The sequence below is a fragment of the Grus americana genome, chromosome 14 (genome assembly GCF_028858705.1).
Source record: "Grus americana isolate bGruAme1 chromosome 14, bGruAme1.mat, whole genome shotgun sequence".
Taxonomy (NCBI): Eukaryota; Metazoa; Chordata; class Aves; order Gruiformes; family Gruidae; genus Grus; species Grus americana.
In genome coordinates, this window is record NC_072865.1 from 6,723,095 (window position 1) to 6,742,171 (window position 19,077).

Here is a 19,077-nt window from a genome sequence, read left to right on the forward strand (position 1 = left end):
GTAAGAAGAGGAGCACCCACTTCTCCAGCAAAGAGCAGAGACCCAGGAGTGGCCTCTTCTTCTTCCAGAGTGGCCACACCAGCAAGACCTGAGAAATGATGATGTTGCAGCTGGACTTGGACCCTGGCCGCCAGGAAGGGAAAACAAGCGATTCCCAAGCCCACCTGCAGAACTGGGAGCCTGACACCACCACATCAAGTGCTTCACTCAGCTATCCTCTGTGGTCTGTGAGAGGTGGAGGAGATGATCAGTTTGGAGGACTTCTGAGTTTGGTTTGATGCCAACAGCCAGGCAACCAGGTGGGTCGGGCTGTGTCTGTACTAGGAAATGAAACGTGCCACAGCCTGATGGGGACAGGAGGTCCATGGGGGTGAACTCCATCCCAACAAGGTGGCCTCGTCCCTATTGCTTATTAGGAACATGCCCTGGACCTTGTCATCCCCAGAACCATGGTGAGATTGTTGGGGCAATGACAACAGCTTAAAAGTACAGGTGTAAGGGCAGTGTCCCTGGCCCTGTGAGCCAAAGAAGGATGATGGTAGTTGATTTTTATTTTTTTTTTTTTTAAATTTTCCTGCAAGTTTAGGAGAAATCAGGAAATGTGAAGGAAGACAGAGACAGAAGCTGTTCACCATGGCTACTAAAAGAAAGAGTGGTGGTTTATCAGTGCTTGCTCAGAGATGCTCTGGGGATACAGGAACCTGCTTTGGAGAAGCAGGGCAAGGTGGGGAAGAGAAGCCAGGCAGAACAGACCCCTAAAGTGCAGGTGCTTAATGCTGCCAACGTGGGCAGGTTGGGAAGTTGGGTCTTCCTTGGTCAGGCTTCAGCTTGACTGGAAGACTAGAAAGGAGTTGAAACCCCAGACTCTGCTTCCCTTGGAAAGGATCAGGAGCATTTTAGGTGTTGCAAGGACATCCAGCTGCCTCCAGAGGAACCTGTCCCTGGAGACATGACAGTAGGTAAGCCTCAAAGAGGAGAAAACACCTCCAAGAAAACAGCTCAAAGCCTCCCTGGAAACCAAGATGTTCCTCCCTAGCAGCGACTGCCCAAAGTGGATTCCAGGTGAAAAGAGATTGTATCTACCCCAGCACCTCATCCATCATCCCCGGCAAAACCCACCGCACCCCCTGTCCCAGACCTTTCTCCAGCAGCTGCTGCTGGAGCAGCTTCACCCTCACAGCCCACCCAAGGTCCACAGCTATCACCAGCTCCAAAACCTGGCTGAAATCACATCTGCACTACAGCCTCCATGCAGAGCCCTGCCGCGACCTCCTCCTTCCTCATCCATCTCATACCAATCCCCAGAAATACTCCTGACACCCTCCTGGGCATCAGGAGGTGGATGAGACACTCACTATGGCTGGCTTCAGAGCCAGCACTAGAGAAGGAGAGAGAGAACTGTGAAAGAGCTGAGTCCTTCCTTTAAAAATGAAAAAAAACTTCAGCACTACGTGACTACAGGAAGAAAAACAGATCTGTAAAAACACCCAAACTCTACTTTAAAAGCTAGTCCTCTCCCTGCATGGATTTCCCTGCTTTGGGGCCATCTCTTGCAAGCCAAGGTGGCTCCACGGTTGAACAGCACAGGTCCACCAAGGGAATGGGGATGCGCGTTTGCACCCGTGGAGAACCTATGTGATTTGTCCCCCGAAAAGGCATCTCCTACACACATTGCCAGCAAGCAACTATTGCACCGGTGGCACAGCGGGACACACCGAAACATCTCTCAGGGCCTGTTCATGCCCCAACAGTTTGGGTTTCTGCCCCTCCATCCAGTGGGAAAATATTTTTGCAGTCTGCAAGGATGTGGCTGTGTTTCGGGCAGCAGCCATCCCTGCCTCAACAGAGAGCAAAGCATTCAAAACCACAGAAAAGGCAAAATACACGCTCAGAATTTACATGGAGAAAACATTTCCTTTTTTTTTCTTTTTTTTTTCTTTTTTTTTATGTCCAAAACAAGCGGGTTTTTGTTCATTTCTTTGTTTTTCAACACACGCACCGTCTAGAAAGTTAAACGCCATGCAGAGGAAGAGAGTGCAGCTAGAAAGTCCCCCGGGGCAGCAGCGCTGCAGGAGTTTCACATCAACGAGCAAAGAGGTTCCAGTCAGAAAAAAGCGAACAAGAAAGGGAAGAATTGCCGGAAAAATACCCACCCTCAGACCTCCACCTGACGGCAAAGAGGTGAGACCAAAATTCCCTTTTCCGGCCATGTCTTCTGTCCTGAAAGCCACATCCTGGTGGCTCCCCAAGAGCCTGCAGGGTGCGGGAAGGTGTCCCGGGGAGGGGGGGTGCCCCTGGAGGTGGGTGCCTTTGCCCACCCGGTGCTGCGGGATGGGATGGGACAAGCTGCCGCGGCGTGAGGTGGGGGCTTGGCAGCCACGGGACCCCTGGTAGGAGCGTCGTGGCAGCACAACCCTTCTCCAAATGTAAACGCAACGAAAAACAGCAACCCCCGAAAATCCCCCCACCCTCCCCGCCCTAAACAGTTGAATGTTTCTAGTTATTACATAAAGATCCATTTCAGCAAATACTCAAAATCAAGTTACGAAATACACGGTAGGTTGTTTTCTTTTCCCTATAAAAAGGCATGCGCTCAAAGTAGAAGACAGCTAAAGGCTTGTTTGTTTTCTTCGAAGCACGATCAGATTCTGCAGAGTTTTGTTACTTTATAAAGCTTGCATTCCTCGTCGTCGCTGGAAGGAGTCGTGTGGGTGATGGAGGTTTGCACCCCAAATCGGTGGCCAGCTCAGCTGCCCCCATCCCAGCCTGGAAGCCAGGCGCGGGGGGAGCGCCGGGTGCTGCATGCGAGGGGCAGGGGTGGGTGCTTGGTGGGGTAAAGGATCAAGGCTGGGTGGTGGGTGCGGAGGAGGGTGCAGGAGCGATGCTACCACCATGGCACGGCTGGGAGAGCCCTGGCTCCCGGCTGTGCCGACACGGTGCTGGGAAGCAGTCGCCTTTCTCCTCCTCTCCTCTCCCAGCTTCACCGGTCCCTGCTCCGAGGGGAGAAGGGAGGAAGGAGGGAGAGCATCCCTCTCGGCACGGCAGCTGCCCGGAGCCAGGGCGCAAATCTACTTGCTCTCCTGGGAAGGAACTAGCCTATACTCCTGGGAAAGGAAAATAAACAGATAGCCTTTACTCACCCATCCAAACACTGCCCTCCTTGCCCAGGGACGTGTGGAAAATGGACTTTGCAAATGGTTTAAATGGCGGTTGCCCCGCCGAGGCTGCTGGGAAGCGGGAGCTCAGGTTGGGAGCAGGCAGGAGCCATGGCAGCAGATGGGGACCTCAATAGCAGCAAAGCAAAATCCACCAGCGCACAGGGAGGGTGCAGCGCAGAGCGGCTCAAAACTGCCCCCCTGCCCTTCTCTTCCTCAGGGGCTCCCAGCAGAGGTGGGGATGGAGGCGGATGATGAGTCCGAGCCCAATTCAGGAGACATGCCAGGTAGTGGGGGGTCCCACCAACGCCATGCAGCCGAAGAGGGGGGCCTTCACCCTGGCATGCGTCATCTCACTGGCCAGATACTCAGGTTTAGGTTCATGGTTTCTCTTTTCTTGGTTCATGCAGAGGAAGGGGGCCCAGCGTCATGGCCCCGGCAGGGCTGGGGGGTTTGGTGGGATGCTTGCGTGGCACCGGCAGGGCCGTTGCGTGTGTGCGGTGAGAAGCGAGGGGTTATTCCAGCGGGAACCAAGCAGCAGAGCCAACAGCCAAAGTCCCGTAGGTGAAGATGTCGGAGGGGGTCTCCCCTTGGTAGTCAGTCAGTGACAAACCCGACACGGGCAGGACCACGCTTCAGCTGCAAAACACAAACCGGGAAGAGAAGGACTTTGCTTCGACCATCCCCTCAGCAGAGCATCCCTCTCCCCATAGCCACCTCACCGCGATCGGCCATCTCCTCCCCACCGTGGATCCTTGAGGCAGGATCCGACCCCCTTTGCAGCCTCAATGCTGCAAGGAGCCTGCACCGTCCCCTCCTGCCCACCATGCCCCATCCCCGGAGCCTCACAGGGCTTACTGCGGTAGGACGGAGGGCGCGCCGGATCTGTGGAAGTGGACGATTTGCCATTTGCCATCCCGGCGGTGCCAGATGCGGGTCTCCTCAGACTGGGCGGTGCGGGGGATCCCTCCCGCGTCCACATACTGCGTGATGCGGATGTAGGCGATGCAGGCAGACTCGTCTCCCATCAGGTGGATGTGGGGGTTCAGGATTGTTGTGTGCACGGGCTTGCTGTTCCGGGACCACACTGGAGAGGGGACAAGTGCAGGCAGCTTTAGGCAGGGGAAGGAGTTTGGGTGGCTCTTGCCCAGGGTGGCAGCAATGTGGGAGGGGGAGATGCTTGGGTTAAGCTCTCTGCTTGGAGGGGCTGAGTAAATACTGCACGGGTGGGTTCAGGATGGGTCCACCTAGAAAGCAGCTAACCAAACAACTCTGCATACAGCCCGTTCCCAGTTGAACTAACGGGCTTGATTCACCTCCTGCTGGGATCTTCCAGATCAGCCAGAGATGCTTCCAAAGCCACCCTTACCCTCCTCTCTCCAGCAAGCTGATGGAGGTCAAGACACAGCTGGGCCCATGGGAGGTGGGAAGGGTCCCTCAGGAGGCAAGGGGGCTGCTTACGGTTTTCAAAGTAGAATCGGTGGAAATCCAGGCCTTCCACGAGGTTGCCGAGAGCCTCAGGCTCGAAGGCAGTCATCCCAGGGTCGCACATCTTCCTGGGGAGGCGAGCAGGGGAGAGAAAAGGGAGAGGTTATCTCGTTGCTCCTGGTGTGAGAGCTTGCAAAACCCAAATGGCTTGTGCTTGGGATGAGTCCTCTTCTGCCTGAGACCAAGGAGTCTCTGCACCAGTGAGCAATTCAAGCAGAAGTCTGACCCCGTCCCTGCACTCTGCATGAAGCCCACCCCACCTCTCCTCCAGCCCACTGACTGCAGCCAGGACCCCAGCGAGGCAGGGTGAATTCTCCATCATTCACCATCTCCAGTTAAACCTCCCAAAACACTGCCGTTTTCTTTGTAAGAAAAACAGCAGGGGAAAAACTCATATTCTCCACTCTGTATCAAAATATCCCTGCTGCGATTCTCTGAGGCAAGGATGAAGACCTGCACTCGCTCAGAAATGGCTAATTAAATAGGCCTTGGACACAGAAGAAGCGTACTCTGAAAAGCATCAGCTCAGCAAGTAAAAAGTTATGCTTCCAAGCAGCCTGCAGCAATCTGGATATAATGGATACCATGGATGCAATGTTCCTTTTTCCACCATAAATCACATTTACAGTGATTCATCTTTCTGCAAACCAGAAAACAGGCTCATCCACAATAATGAGACCACAGAGATGTGGTCACTTAGTGTGAGAGAAGCGCCAAGTTTGGAAAATTATGTCCCCTGCTTCTCTTGGATGGTCTCCATGCCCCACTACCACATCAACCTGGTCACCGTGCCCTGGGCAGCAGTAAAAGCTCCGGGGCTGTGCTGTCACGCTCAGAGCACCCGCTCCAGGAGGCTGAACCCCCCCCAAATCCGCGCTGGGCACACTCACGTGTAGGACTCAAAGTCGCCATTGCTTATTGCTTCAATCAACTGCTCTGTGACTTTAATGATTTCTTGCTTCCGTACTGTTGGTTTAAAAAAGAAAAAGAAAATAAAAGGAGAAAACAAACCAAAAGTGCTGGCGTTGCAATATTGGTGAGGTATCTTTTTCTTATTCGAAACAGACGGTGGGATGTTGGGGGCCATTGGAAACTGTCCAGGGGAAAAACAGGAGAGAGACTTGGAAGAGAGATGTGGGGAAGGGCTCTCCATCCCCAGAGAGGAAAGACCTCCAAAGTCAGCACAAAACTGAAACCCCCTGTAGTTTCCTAAAGATCAAAATGGTTAAACACTGAGTGGTGAGCTGTCCTTGGCCCAAAAAGGTGGCACAGGCTGGTCTTGGCTGCAGAGCCTTGCCAAGTCAGGACGTTCCACCCTGTGAACTCAGAGCAGGGGCCAGCCAGGGCAGGCTGGACCAAGGATGCTCTTACCCCCCTGTGAGACAGGAGGAGACGGTCTCAGCTGGGGGGAGGACGGTGGGTGATGTGACCATCCACCTCGGGAGACACAAGGAGAGACCCTGCGAAGGGGACAGCACCATGTGGCTGCTGCCGGGGACTGTGGGTGCTGCTGGCTCAGCTGGGAAGGGTCAGGGCTGGGAGAGCAGGTTTGGCTCCCAGGGATGCAGGAGGAGCTGTCAGAGGTAACCCAGGGCTTATTAACAAGGCTTTGCTTCAAATGCAAATCGGCATCACGTCTGGCTTTTTTTTTTTTTTTTTGTACTGTGGCTAATGGAAGGAGAGGGAGCACGTTCCTGAGAGTGGTTCAGAAAGGAGGAGAGGGGCCCCCATCACTTCCCAAGCACCGCCCGCCTCCACATCTGCTCTCGGAGAGCCCTTCCCGGGGAGGACAAGTGTCCCATTAACTCTCACATCAGGCCAAAGTCCATCTTGCTTTGTGCTGAGATCACTTCATCGAGAGACTTTACAAATTAGCAGTGATAAATTATTCCCTGAGTTATTCTTAGAAAGCTGGCTCTGGCAGGTGGGAGGGAGGGAGGCAGGGATTTCCCCTGGAGGCTTTTCCTAAAGGGCCATTTATTTTGGAGGAGCTGACAGCCTGGCTGCTATCCCTGCAGATTTCTGCCTTTTCCATGCCTGGTTTCAGGGAACATCCCTGGTTTTGGGAGCCCCCCCTCCTCGCCAGCAGTGCCCCAGCTGCTCATGGCAGCAACCCAGCAGTGAAACCACCTATGGAGTTAAAGCAACTTCTGAAGGGCCCCGAGGCAGCTTGATGGTGGTGGGTTTCACCATAGCCAATATCTCATTAGGGGTGGCCAGACTAACGACCCCAGGGCACCTCTCTAAAACAGCTTGCCCGCCCTCCCAGGTGCCCCCGCCGGTACCTTTGGTGTCTTCATCCTCGATGGTGGTGTTGGTGCTCTCCGACGATTCCTGAACAAAGAACAGAAAAGAGACGGGGCGGTGAGAGGGGTCTTCTCCCTGCGCCAGATGGAGCTCGTGTGTTCGACAGCCCCCCGAGTCCGACCCCACAGCGCTTGACTGTGCCAACGGACAGAAACCAAGGAAAACACCAGCAGGTCCAACCCGTCCTCAACCACAGCTCTAGGGCAGCGCTGGCAGAGCCCTCCCTGACCTCCATGCCTTGTAGCCAAGGGCACAAGAGCTGGGCTGTGGAGGGTCTCATAGGAACGGCGCTGCCTTTCCTACCGACGCCTGTGGGGACAGAGATGGGGGCAGGTCCAGGGGGGTTTGGTGGGATCCTAGGAGCGTTGCAGGAGGGGCAGGGAGAGGGGCTGTGCAGGGGTGGAAGACACCATGTTGACTGTACGATAAAGAGAGAGATGTACAAATTAAACAGCGAGGAGGAGCTGGGATGAGAAAGAGGGGACTGTGCAGGAGTGAGAGAGACCACACTGACCGCAGAGTAGGGAGAGAAATGTACAATAAAACAGAGTGCTTCCAAGACCCACATGGACCACCGAAGGCTGAGACACAGCTCTTTCAAGAAACAGCTGAGCACTACACAGATTTGGGGGGAGGGGGGTACTGACCCCCTGTCTCTCTCCAGGAGCCCCATCAAGGCAACTCTGCTAGCGGAGCTAGAGCAATGGCTCTGCTAGCTCTTCCCAGCAGAGCCTTGCTTATGTATTACCCATAATACCCCGATGTAGGTTGGCAAGGTGTCCCATGACCATACAGTCCCCGCAGAGGCATGGAAGGTGTTTCTCCAAGGCTCCTTGGACCGATGCAGCCTGCAGACCTGAGTCAGGAGAACTGGGAGAAACGGCATGAGAACCCATCAGCAAGAACCAGGGCTGGCTTCCCACCAGCTGGTGGCCAGCAAGTGCCTGCACCAACCCTGTTAATGGGGTTTGTGGGTGATACGGCTTTGAGGATGTTCCCTCCAACCCCGGTGTCCCTTCTTCCCTACCCCGAGGTAACTTCCAAAAATGGGGGGAGCTGGAACATGTGGAGAGGCCCAGCAATATCGGCATTGAGGAAGACGAAGGACACTCACCATTAACTGAACGCTGGAACTGGACTTTCTTTTCTGGAAAAACAAGGAGAAGAGATGGAACAGGAAGAGACACAGAGTGAGAAAGGCAGAGAGCAGCATGTGAGAGGCAGCAGCTCCTGAGCTGCCCTTCGTGGTCCTCATGGAGGGGCAAACGAAAGGCGCGGTGGGGCAGCCTGGCGCTCCTGTAGGGACGTGCCGCTGGCTGCAGTCCTGGTGGTGCCATGCCAGCTCCCTCCCCACATTCCTGCTGGCACCTTTCTCTCCTGACCTGCCACAATCTCTGGTGTTGCTCACCCCAAGGACCTGGCTAGTCCAAAAGGGAGTCCCCTAGGAGGTGATGACTGGTCTGGTGGCTTTGTGACTCACCATGCTCACAGGAACAGGAGTGGGACGCTGAAAAGCTAAGGCAGCTCCACCACCTGTACAGCCCTGCGCCCGGTGTGAATGCCATACTGATGTTTACAGACTCTGGAGCTGTTCTGGGTGCATCTGCTCGTGCCACTGACTCGTGTGGAGACACTCAATTAGCTTTGGACCTAGATCAGTACTAAGCTGGCTATTGCTACTCACCCCACGAGGCAGACACACCATGTGGGAAGCTGTCCTGAGCACAGCTCCAAATCAGGACAAGCGTCCTCCAAAGAGAAGACCTTACGCATGCACATATTTGTCTCCATCCTTGACCACTACGCTTTAAGGCTTTTGGGTTGGATGACCCCATAGCCACGTTTCTGCTTGCTATCCCAAACTACTTCTGGACTCTCCTTCCTTGCTGTGCTCTGCTCTCTGTCTCCATCTTTAATCTAGCCAGGAGACAGAGGGACATGTACACTGGCCTCACGCCCTTCCCTGCAGAGGGAAAAGCAGCACACGCTGCAAATCCCTTGGAAAAGTCCATGGAGCAACCCGTTAGGGTGCACGGGTGGACTGCAGCGTAAAAACTTCTGATATCCATTCCCCCTCATTGTTCCTTTCACATCCTACATGGCTACCACCAGCATCGTCACTGAGATTCCCCCTCTGCCAACGCAGCTCTCCTCTCCCTCGCTAGGTCCTACATTAATCCTCGCCCCTCCTTCACCGAAACAACAGATGTCCTAAAGGGCAGAGCAAGCTGTGGTATTTCAGAAGGAACCTCATGGGAAATGGAGCTGCCAGAGCTGGGCTGTCTGCAGGAAGGGCTGACAGCTTCTGCTACCCAAGGACATGACACGGGGCAGTAAACTGCAGAAATTTCAGACGCAACAGAATGCAACACAAAGCAGTGACCGCGTCGAGTCTGGACATACAGTAACAGGATGCAACACGGGGCAGTGAGCTCATTAATTTAGGACGGGACAGGATGTGACATGGGGCAGTGATTTCATTAGTTTACAACGTGACAAGATGTGACACTACACAGTGCAGTGAAGGTATCATAGCTGCTGGGACCAGAAGACCTCCCACAGACCCCAGAGCAGGGGTCAAGGGGGATTTTTGGTCCCATAAATGCTTTTAGAAGGGGAAGATCTTCCTCGGGACGGTGAGTTTTGAGCCCTCTGAGCCTGGGCTGGCACCATGCTGGTGCTGGAGGGCTCTGCAGGCAGGCTGGAGGGCAGCACCAGCTACCTGCTGCTCACCTGCGTAGCTTTGGGCAGGAACAGCAGGGGTGGCTGCCTGGGACCTGCCTGCTCTCATGGGGACAGTCAGTCCGGCAAGTTTCTCCAAATGGGGACCCAACTCTTCTGACACTGAACCACACCACGTGGCCTGACTTACAGCCCCGCTCTGAGCAGGCAGGACCCTTCCCTTCCCACCTTCCCACCCACCCAAGGCAGGTTTCCAGGTTCCTGCCTCGCTTTTCCAGCAGGATGGAAAGAAATGAACACCGCCCAGCAATGCCCTGGCATCTGCTGGCTGCCCATGGTGGGCCATTAAAGCTTTGCCCAGAGCACCCAGCCTCCCTGTGCCCCTGTGAGGGGGTTACGCTCCAAGTGTCCCCAGGCTGAGCCTGGGAATGAGAGGTGGGAATGGTAATGCTGAAGGCGGCCAACACAAGCAACTAGTTGGGAATGAGCCTTCCTCTACTTCGTCTTCTCCTTCTCTACCTTCCTGGCCATCTATCCAGGCTGTCCCACCTCCACTTGTTGCAAAGGGGGCAATAAAAAAGCAAACTCATTTTCCAAAGCTTGTACCTCTTGAGCTGAGTGTTGGGTGGTAGACTGCACTCAGGATGAAGCCTCACTTGCTGCTCCCTGCTCACCATTGAGGGGCTGAAGATTGGGGATAAAACCGGCCTCTCTGATCCCGCTCTGAAACCAGATCCTCCTTTCTGAGTTTCAGCGATGGGACAGAAGGCTGTTTACCCAAACTAGCTATTTTGCTGTGACAGCAAGTGCCCCTCTTCCCAGGATACAATCTGCCCTCAAAGCTAATTTGAAGACCATCATTAGCAAGTTGGGCTGGCAAAAGATCTTCTATCACCACACCATCTCTGTGATACTAGAGATGAAATTCAAGGCTGCCCCTTTCTGCTGGAAAATTAGCTTCAGGATCCTGCCTGATGAAGCCTCTCCATCCTCCGATCTCACCTTTTACAGCTTAAAAACACGTCCCGATTGCTCCAACCTGTGCTCTAGCAACCCACACAAAGTCAGCTCTACCTGTGGTGTCACTTCTCAGGTGACTCCCAGAAGCAGCTGGGACCTCAGAGCAGCAGAGGACAGACCAGCAGTGGCTGGCAGATGGGTTGCTGTGACTCCCGTGGGACCTGTCTCATCTGTGCCAGCACTGTTGTCCAAAACTAGCAATCCTGTCCTGGAAGCCACATGATATCCTGACACCACGGCCCAAAGCAACGTCCTCTCATAGCAATGCAGGCCATCAGCTTCATGTTGCAGAATAACGCTGCATGGCCAGAATGGTCTGTTGTGGAGCTGAGCCCAGGTTTGGAGGGTTGTGCATGGTCTCAAACCTTGCAGGCTTAGCCTGTCCCAGCCGCTGGGTCTGGAAGGAATGGGAGAAAGACAAGCCATCCCCAGACCACTGGCTCCACTGACCATTTGGACTGAGGAGGGAAAAAGCCAGCTGAGGGTTCTGCTCTTCCAAAACCCTGCGCCCCTCACAGCCCAACAGCTGGGTCCCTACAAAAGGGCCAGAGGAAGAACAGTGGCTGTGCTGTAGCCAGGCTCCCAAAACTCTGCCTGACACCTTGCACCCCTGCCCTGCGATGGGGGATGTCGTTGTGCCAGCTCTTCCCTGCTGAGTGACCACTTGTGTTCGTGAAGAGAGCAGGTAAGGAGAGAAAAAAAACCCTCACATGGGCCCTTCCTTCCTGCAGGAGCATGACAGAGCTCGCCAACCACCACATCTCCGTATCAGCAGAAACAGCTGCTCGGCAGCAGGGTTTTGCTGCCTCTAGGAGCCACCTTGCCCTGGAGAAGAGCTGTGGCCCCACCACGGAGGGGCAGGCAAACCTGAGGGCTCTGCAGCCCAAGAAACAAGATCCACTAAGCACTGGCTCGTTTTTAGAGCATCACCAAACCATTTGCTCTGTCAAGCATCACCAAATTCGTTTGCTCTGTCTGCACTGGGCACGGGGGGCCAGCAGTGCTCCTGAGAGGGTTAAAGGCACCCATGTGCCACCCTGCAGCTCACCAGCCTTTGGGGATGGGATGGGACAGGAGCTGGGGGGCAAGTCACAAGACCCCCTGGCAGTGGGACATGTGCTGGTGTGAGCAGGAGATGCAGCCACCCATCTCCCCAGACAGCTGCTGCCAGGCTGAAGCCGTGGCTCCGGGCTGCAAAGCTGCCTCCCCCTGTCCCCTCTCCTGGTCCAGCCTCTCCCCCTCCCTGGGGACAGCAAGGGGTGAGCGCATTTTGCAGGCAATGAAACAGCAGCGAATTCCCCCCACGCACCCCTCCAGCACCAGCCTGCCCCCCTCGCTTGCCAGGCTGCAAAGCCTCCTCCGTGCTGCCTGTCCTGGCAGGAACCGAGCCGGTGGCACAGGGACGCACCGGGACAGCCAGGCCAACAGCTGCCCTTTAAAGCGCAGGGTGGCATGGGGACCGCCGGCACGGAGACCTCCACCGCCACCCCAGCAGCGGAGGGGCAGGCGGGAGAGGGTGGTGGGGAGGGGGCTTACCTTCACGCCGTCATTCTTCTTGTTGCCACCGCTTTTGCCTCCTGGAGAGAGGAGGAAGGAGGTTAGGAGAGCCAGGCAGGGCACCAAGACCAGGAGACCGAGGATCAGCAGCATGGTGCTGGGCAGCAGAGCGGCAAGACCCTGCGGGACTGGCTGGTGGATTTTGTCCTCTCTCCAGCAACCCCCCAGTGCAACCCCTGGGAGCTCAGGGGCGACCTCGCCGGCACCGTCCCGTCCTGCCCCGGCAGCTCTCGGCCAGGGGCATGACCCGTCTCCTAACGTCACGCCAAGCCCTCAGGGTGGCTCGGAGGGGGCTGGCGGGGCTGTCCGGCGGCAGGCGGGCTCCGGCTGGGGGGTGCAGGCGACCCAACACAGCACAGCGCAGTGGAATGGGCTGCCCGCCTGCCGCCCTCTAATTTTAGCCCCATGCTGCTGGGATCATGTGCTGCCGGCCCGCCAGCCCGACAGCTGCAGCCCACATTTTGACAATGATGAAAAGCAGACGCCTTCCCCGGTGCCCACCTACCGCTGCCGGCACTGCCCCAGCCCCCCGGGCTGCACAAGCCACCCCGCTCCCACTGCACCCCCAGAGCAGGGTGGGATCGGTGGGGCTCAGCCCCACGTGTGACCCCATTGCCCGCCGGTCCCACCGTGCACCCAGGCAGGGGGGACTGGCGAGCCCCTGGGCTGTGCGTGGGACGGGCAGTGCTACGAGAGATGCTTTTGAATTTCCTGCCCTTTGATGCTTCATGTCCACCGCGTCTCCCGGCGCGGGGCCTGACACCGGATCCCCCCAGCTGTTGGACTCCTCCAGCTGCCGCATGCTGCCCACAAATACTAAATGTGTCAGCACGATCCCCCCACGACAAATGCAGATACCAACCCCGGCCGTGGCCCTCTCCTCCGGCACCTGGCTGGGCCAGCAGCCCCCATCTCCTCCCTGCTACACCTGAGTCCTGGGGCACCTTGGCAAAGCACCCCAAAACACCCATCTAACACCAAACAGCTGCCCCCAGCCTGCTCAGCCGGCGTGTCAGGCTTGGCTGGCTCGTTCCGCTGCTGCAGCACCTCTGCCGGGGCCATCCCCAGCGCTGGGGAGGGCTGGAGGTGACAGCGAGAGGACGAGCTCCGCAGTCACCTGGCTCCCTCCTGGTGCCGTGCCTGGGAATCTCCGGGACCTGCTGATCCCCGCCTGTGAAATCCCAGCCGCACAGCTTGCTCTGAGGCACCAGGGTGTCCCCAGAGGGGACAGCTCTTGGCAGGGGCACTGGGACAGGGGGGAGGTTGTGGCTGCGCTGAGACCTCTCACAGCGCACAGGTTGGGCCGCCGCGCTCTGTCCCCGTTCCCATGCAGCCCTCGGGATGTAGGGAGCCAGAAGGAGAGTGAGGGGCCCTGCAGGATCAGCACCCTCCCGCCCAGGGAGAGACCTGAGGGACCCTGATGCCATCTGACTGCTGTGGCACCCGGAGACCTTTGCAACACTTTCCCAGTGCAGAGGATGCTCTCCCTGAGCCACAAACATCTCCAGGAGGACACAAAACCAGCTGCCTTGAGCCCCAGCTGCCCCCAGCACCCACATCCCCACCCCAGCAAAAGCCAGATGTGTGGATGTGTACAAACCCCAAAAACCTAAACCTCTGGGGACTTCAGCCGGACACCTTTTCTCCTTTTCTCTTGCATCCTAAGCCAGCAGCCAGCTCAGAGGTACCAGGTGACCTGGCCTGGACCACAACCCAGTGCCACGCACCCCCAGAGGCACCAGGCCGCAACCTCAGCCCCCCTGTGACACCCGAGGCAAAGCCGGCTCTCCAGAGACCCTACGTGTTTGCCCTGGGCACTCTATAAAACAAGGAGATGAGCCCCAGAGACAGCACCTACCGGAGAAGTTCCTGGTGGCCAGCATGGTGGTGAGGATGGCTCCCTGAAAGACACAGAAGGCAGAAGGAAAGAGCGTGCTGGGCCCCGGCCCCCCACACCCCTGCTGCTCCCCCCAGCCCTGGGGGAGGAAAGCCCTGCTCATCACCTGTCCCCCGGCCACCTTGGTGGAAGGAAACCGGCCCACGGGCTGATATTCTCCTCCTGTCATCAAAAGCAACCCTCAGTGCCCGACTCTGTATCCCCAGCGCCAGGGCGTAGGGTTGCATTCTCCAAAACTGCTTTCCCTCCAGGATTAAAAGGATATTAAATATCTCCGGGGCGCGTTTCGGTCTTGTTCTACCCTGCCCTAGTTGTAGCATGACTCCACTGACCAGGGCCAGCAGCTGGCAGCAAGGGGAGCCACCAGGAGCGGAACCAGATTTAATTGCAATTAAAGCCACGCCAGCTAAGAGCAGTGAGGCAGGGATTTTTCATGGGAGCCACGCAAAGATCACCACCACAAAATAACACTCATAAAAATGCTTCCCCTTTTCCAGCTGACTCCACTAACTAGTTGCTCAGCATATAATGAGATTACTTTGGACTAATTGCTTACAGTAATGGATTACTATTTTGAAGTGTATGCCTGAACTAATTTGATTACTTGTCTAGCTGAAAAGTAATAATAGTTTATAGCCAGTTTCTTTTCTTGCTAATCTTGTTAGTAGCCTGCAGCTGTACTGCTCTGTGCCACATCGCGTTCAGGCCTGGAGCGCTGATGGGTCTGAGCACGGCACAGATCAGCGCCGTCCCGTTCTGTGTCTCCAGCTCTGGAGGAAGCATTGTGATTTCCAGAGCCTGTTTCCCAGCGCCGTGCTGGCGGCTGGGGCTGAGCAGCACCTGGGAGATGGGTGCTTCAGGGAGGTGCTCCAGCTCAACGGTGAAGCCTGGGGAGATGGTGATTTCAGAGGGGGTCCATGCTGCGGCACACAGCAGCATCCGAGAAGGGAAAGCCTGTGGGGCTGCTGGTGCGGGTGAGCCTGAGATTTTTGCCTGTCTATGGATGACTTTGCTCCTTAGCTGCAAAGTGGCTTGGTCGTCAGGCAAAAGGGTCTCACTGTGCCTCTCCGATCCATGTCCTGACCCAAAGAGGAGCTTTCTTTACACTGACTCCAGTGGGAAAGTCCTTGCTCCAGTGTCCAGGGCAGCTGTGTGACCCAGTGCTTTCCTTCACCATGGCCTTCCTCTAAGCACATGGGAACCCCAGCCAGATGCAGCTACCACTCCACTTGGCCTCTTTTCCCTTCTTCATAACAGGGATCCCCAAATGTCCATCACCCCCATACCACTGATCCAGAGACACCACCCTGTCCTTTCCCATTCGGGGAACAAACTCCCAAATAACCTTATCATGCATTTTGCAGCCACCTTGGAGACTACAAGAGTTACCTTCAGCTTCCTCCGGGCATTGAACTTCTTCAGACAGTCCACTGTCTCCTGCCTGTGCATGCATGACGCCACGGTGGCACGGTGCTGGGAGGAGAGAGACCTGGCTCAGAGCAGGTGCCAAGGGGAAAGGGGCTCCCCCGGCCCCGCTCTCACACGCACACACACATGTGTGAGGTCTCCCACAGCCAAGGCACGGGCCGGAGCTGCCTGCAGCAGCAGCAGCAGATAAAACTTTACTAGGCAGCAGGAGATCGCAGCTCTGGAGTCAGCAGGATCTGCTTGGGGGGGGGGGGGGCAGGGGGAGGTTGCAGGGAGAGCTGGCTGCCCCCTGAGTTAACCCCTTGAGTGACCAGCCATGTTTAGCTAAGACTGTGGATGACTCCTGCCTTTAGGAGCTGATTCACAGTGAGCACCGGCAGCCAGAGCAGCGGGGTGCAGCGAGGGGCAGGGGGATTGCTGCTGGGGTGTATGGATGGCTCAACACGAGCCTGGTCCCACCACCACTGAGGAAAAGCCCCCCCAGTGCAGCGTGACACCAAGAAACCAGTCTGTCCCCACCAGGGCTGGGAACGTGTGTGTCCCTCCCATCACCAGCTCCCCTAGGACATGCTGTTTGCATTCACACTCCGAGCTCTTCTCTGCTGTAAAGCCTCAGGGAAAAGGCTGCTCTGAGAGCACTGGGAGGAACCATGCCAGGAAAGCATGTTCCCAGATGGAGAAAAGAGCTGGACAGCATGTTTGATAACACGTGCTCCCCAGTGAGATGCTCCCCCCCTTGCGAACACCCACATCTCTAGATCTTCAACCCCAACTGGTCAGTGCCACCAAACTCACCGATATCCAGGGGTGCTTCAGAGCCTCTGCTGCCGTGATGCGCTTGGATGGGTTTATGGTCAACATCTTGTTGATGAGATCTTTCGCTTCAGGAGTGACCGTGTCCCACTCAGGGGAGGGGAACTGCCAAAGCAAAGGAGCCAGGGTGAGAGATGGCAGGGAGCAATGGAAGGAGCAGAAGCCCCTTTGCACTTGGGTTGGTTCTCCTGCAACCCTTTTCTCCTGCCCATGGGACAGGATGGAGAGACAGTAGCAACTGGAAAGAGCTGCCAGCTGGAAAACTGGAGAGCAGGGGTGGAGGAAGAAAGGTGCAAAGCCCAGGACAAGACCTATCTGTCCTGCAAAGTGGACCTGAAACGCACCAGTGTGTGCACCTGGGCATGGCAGCTTGGCCAATCCTCTGTGACCAGAGCAAAGAAACCCACTTCCATCTGTGTGAATTTGTCCTGGTTGCTCTTCTGGAGCAGCAGACTGCAATGTGGGGACAGCAGGAAAGAGGAGAAACCATGAAAGGGGAGATCAAGACAAACCCACTCACATCATAAGCCCCAGCCTTGATCTGCTGGTAGAGTCGGTGCTGGTCTTCATCCCAAAAGGGCGGGTACCCGACCAGCAGGATGTAGAGGATGACGCCTGCCCGGGAGAGGGAAAAGACATGTGGGATCAGTGGGAGAGAGTTCACTGCTGGAGGTGTGAGCAGACCCAACCTGGGGACTGGCCCAACTCAGGCAGAGAAATTGAGAAATTAGGGAAACGAGAGGATTTGCTCGCTGATTAAAAAGCAAAAGGCTTGCTGGTGGGTCTAGTCCCACGCCGACATGCTCAGCAGCTGGGGAGATACGTGGCTGATTCAGACACGTGGATCTGGCAGCCACCATGCACAGCCTCAAGCCAGGTGCCCTGGCAGCGCTGGGCGATGCCTCGTCCCCATTGCGGGTGAAGAAGGCTCCCCTGCGGCTGCAGCTGCGCGGAGGCATTGCCTGACTCCAAGGGCACCACAGGGCAAAAGAGACAGCATGTCCCCTGCCTGGGGGTTTTGGGTGCAGAGCAAGGAGGTTGATCCTTCAGAGAAGGGGGCCACTGCACTGGGAAAGAGGGTGCTGCTCTAGGTACAGCCCAGGGTAATGTGCCACCTCTCAGGTAAATCCTCCTCCCTGACCTCCCCGAGATGTGTCTAGCAACTGCAGCTCAGGACACGCTGGATCAACAGCCTGCCTCATCCCGTGCAGCCCAGCCCAGCCTGCTCCCGGCATTTCAGCCCTGGTCTGACTTACCGCAAGCCCACAGGTCCACGGCTTTGCCGTAGGGGTCCTTCCGGAGCACCTCAGGGGAGAGGTATCCTGGGGTGCCAGCGAAACCTGGGACAGACAGCCCGTCACGCACTGCCGGCAGGCAGCCCCCATCCCCACACAGATTGCCTGGTGCCCAGCCAGCCACCGTGAGAGCCGAGACCCCTGGCTCACACTGAGCCGGTGGGACGAGCACCCTCCCTCCAGAAACCTCTGCAGCTCCCAAGAGCAGAGCAAACAGCAACAGCCAGTGACAGCAGCCAAACCCCAGGATGGTGCAGAAGGCTGGGGTGCTCTGGCGTGCACCTCTAGCACTTGGACGAGGCTTTCCTTCCCTGGGTCTGCCCCTGCCACCAACTCATGCAGCTCACCAGGACATCTCGGTGACTCACCGAGTCCCTGTGGAGCTGTTTGCCTGTGTCCTGGATCAATACTGGGTGTACAGCCGGAGCCATTGAACTCCTGCTCATCCACCATGCCTCCTAGGCTGGTGCTGCTGGGGTGCTGCCATAGCCCAGGGTTCAGGTCCTGGGGATGCGTGTCCCTCCTGGAGCCCCCCATGACCAAACACACCAACGAGGGCTGGAGGATGCCCCACCTTGGGCCAGTCCTACTCACCAAACCACGCTTGCTGGTCCCCCTCCACCTCGATGGCAAGGCCGAAGTCAGCCAGCTTGACGGCAGCACCCTTCAGCTTGGATGCCAGCAGCAGGTTCTCAGGCTGCAGGAGGAGACAGGGGTTGGAGAGGAGCAAACCCCCCCAGGGGCTCTGCTGTCCTGGGGCAGAGGAAGGTCGGGGTTTTGAATGTGCTACCCAACCAGTTTGTCCTGCTGTGTGTTGCCATATCCATGGATCTTTAGAGGACCATGGACTACGAGGACCTCCCTACCCACTCTCCCTCGTGCTGTTTCACCCCAGAGCTGGTCTTTGCTCTGTGACTTTCCAGAAACCCTACATGGTGTTCCTCCCCGCTGTGTTTCAGCTGCCCTGGAGGACCCTGGGCATTGCTCCACAGGGTTTTGCATTGCAGATGGGGTCCCCACATCCTCCCACAGGCTCTTCCCCTGCAGTTCCTACCTTCAGGTCCCGGTGGACAACCCCCATCTGGTGGCAGTGCAGGACGGCCTCCAGGATCTGCTGGATGCAGTGGCTGTGGGAGAGAGGAGAAAACTCACAGAAGTGTCCAGCAAGGCAGAGTTTACTTAGACACTTCTACCTGGCTGCATTTCACCCCTCCTGCCTCTCTCCCCATCCTGCTTCCCACCAGCAGCCCTGCAGCACAGCTCAGCATCCCCCTCCACCAAAAGCCACGCACCCGTGGAGAGCAGCTATAACCCAGTAAGACCCCACTGGAGCTACTGGATACCCAGCCGTGGTGAGCAGGAGCACGGGGGCTATGGTGGAGCTCATGGGGTCCCCAGAAAAGCAACCCTGGTGTGGGGGGAAGTTGGAGACCAG

The 19,077-nt window shown here is 56.7% G+C and overlaps 1 protein-coding gene across 2 annotated transcripts in view; it reads right to left on the reverse strand.

The window, feature by feature from the left end:
- Positions 1-546: 546 nt before the first annotated feature.
- The window catches only part of CAMK2A (calcium/calmodulin dependent protein kinase II alpha), a 34,710-nt gene continuing 16,179 nt past the window's right edge, over positions 547-19,077 (reverse strand). Inside the window, exons 6-18 of one of the 2 annotated variants that reach the window (XM_054841498.1) lie at positions 18,697-18,769; positions 18,237-18,339; positions 17,604-17,687; positions 16,868-16,962; positions 16,330-16,452; positions 15,496-15,579; positions 14,068-14,110; positions 12,189-12,229; positions 6,929-6,977; positions 5,534-5,609; positions 4,617-4,711; positions 4,014-4,242; positions 547-3,794 (exon numbers count right to left, since the gene is read on the reverse strand). In XM_054841498.1, the coding sequence (XP_054697473.1) occupies positions 3,791-3,794; positions 4,014-4,242; positions 4,617-4,711; positions 5,534-5,609; positions 6,929-6,977; positions 12,189-12,229; positions 14,068-14,110; positions 15,496-15,579; positions 16,330-16,452; positions 16,868-16,962; positions 17,604-17,687; positions 18,237-18,339; positions 18,697-18,769 (1,099 nt within the window). In that variant the 3' untranslated portion in view covers positions 547-3,790. Of the gene's footprint in view, positions 3,795-4,004; positions 4,243-4,616; positions 4,712-5,533; positions 5,610-6,928; positions 6,978-12,188; positions 12,230-14,067; positions 14,111-15,495; positions 15,580-16,329; positions 16,453-16,867; positions 16,963-17,603; positions 17,688-18,236; positions 18,340-18,696; positions 18,770-19,077 lie in introns of both variants that reach the window. The other variant, XM_054841500.1, reaches the window with a different exon arrangement.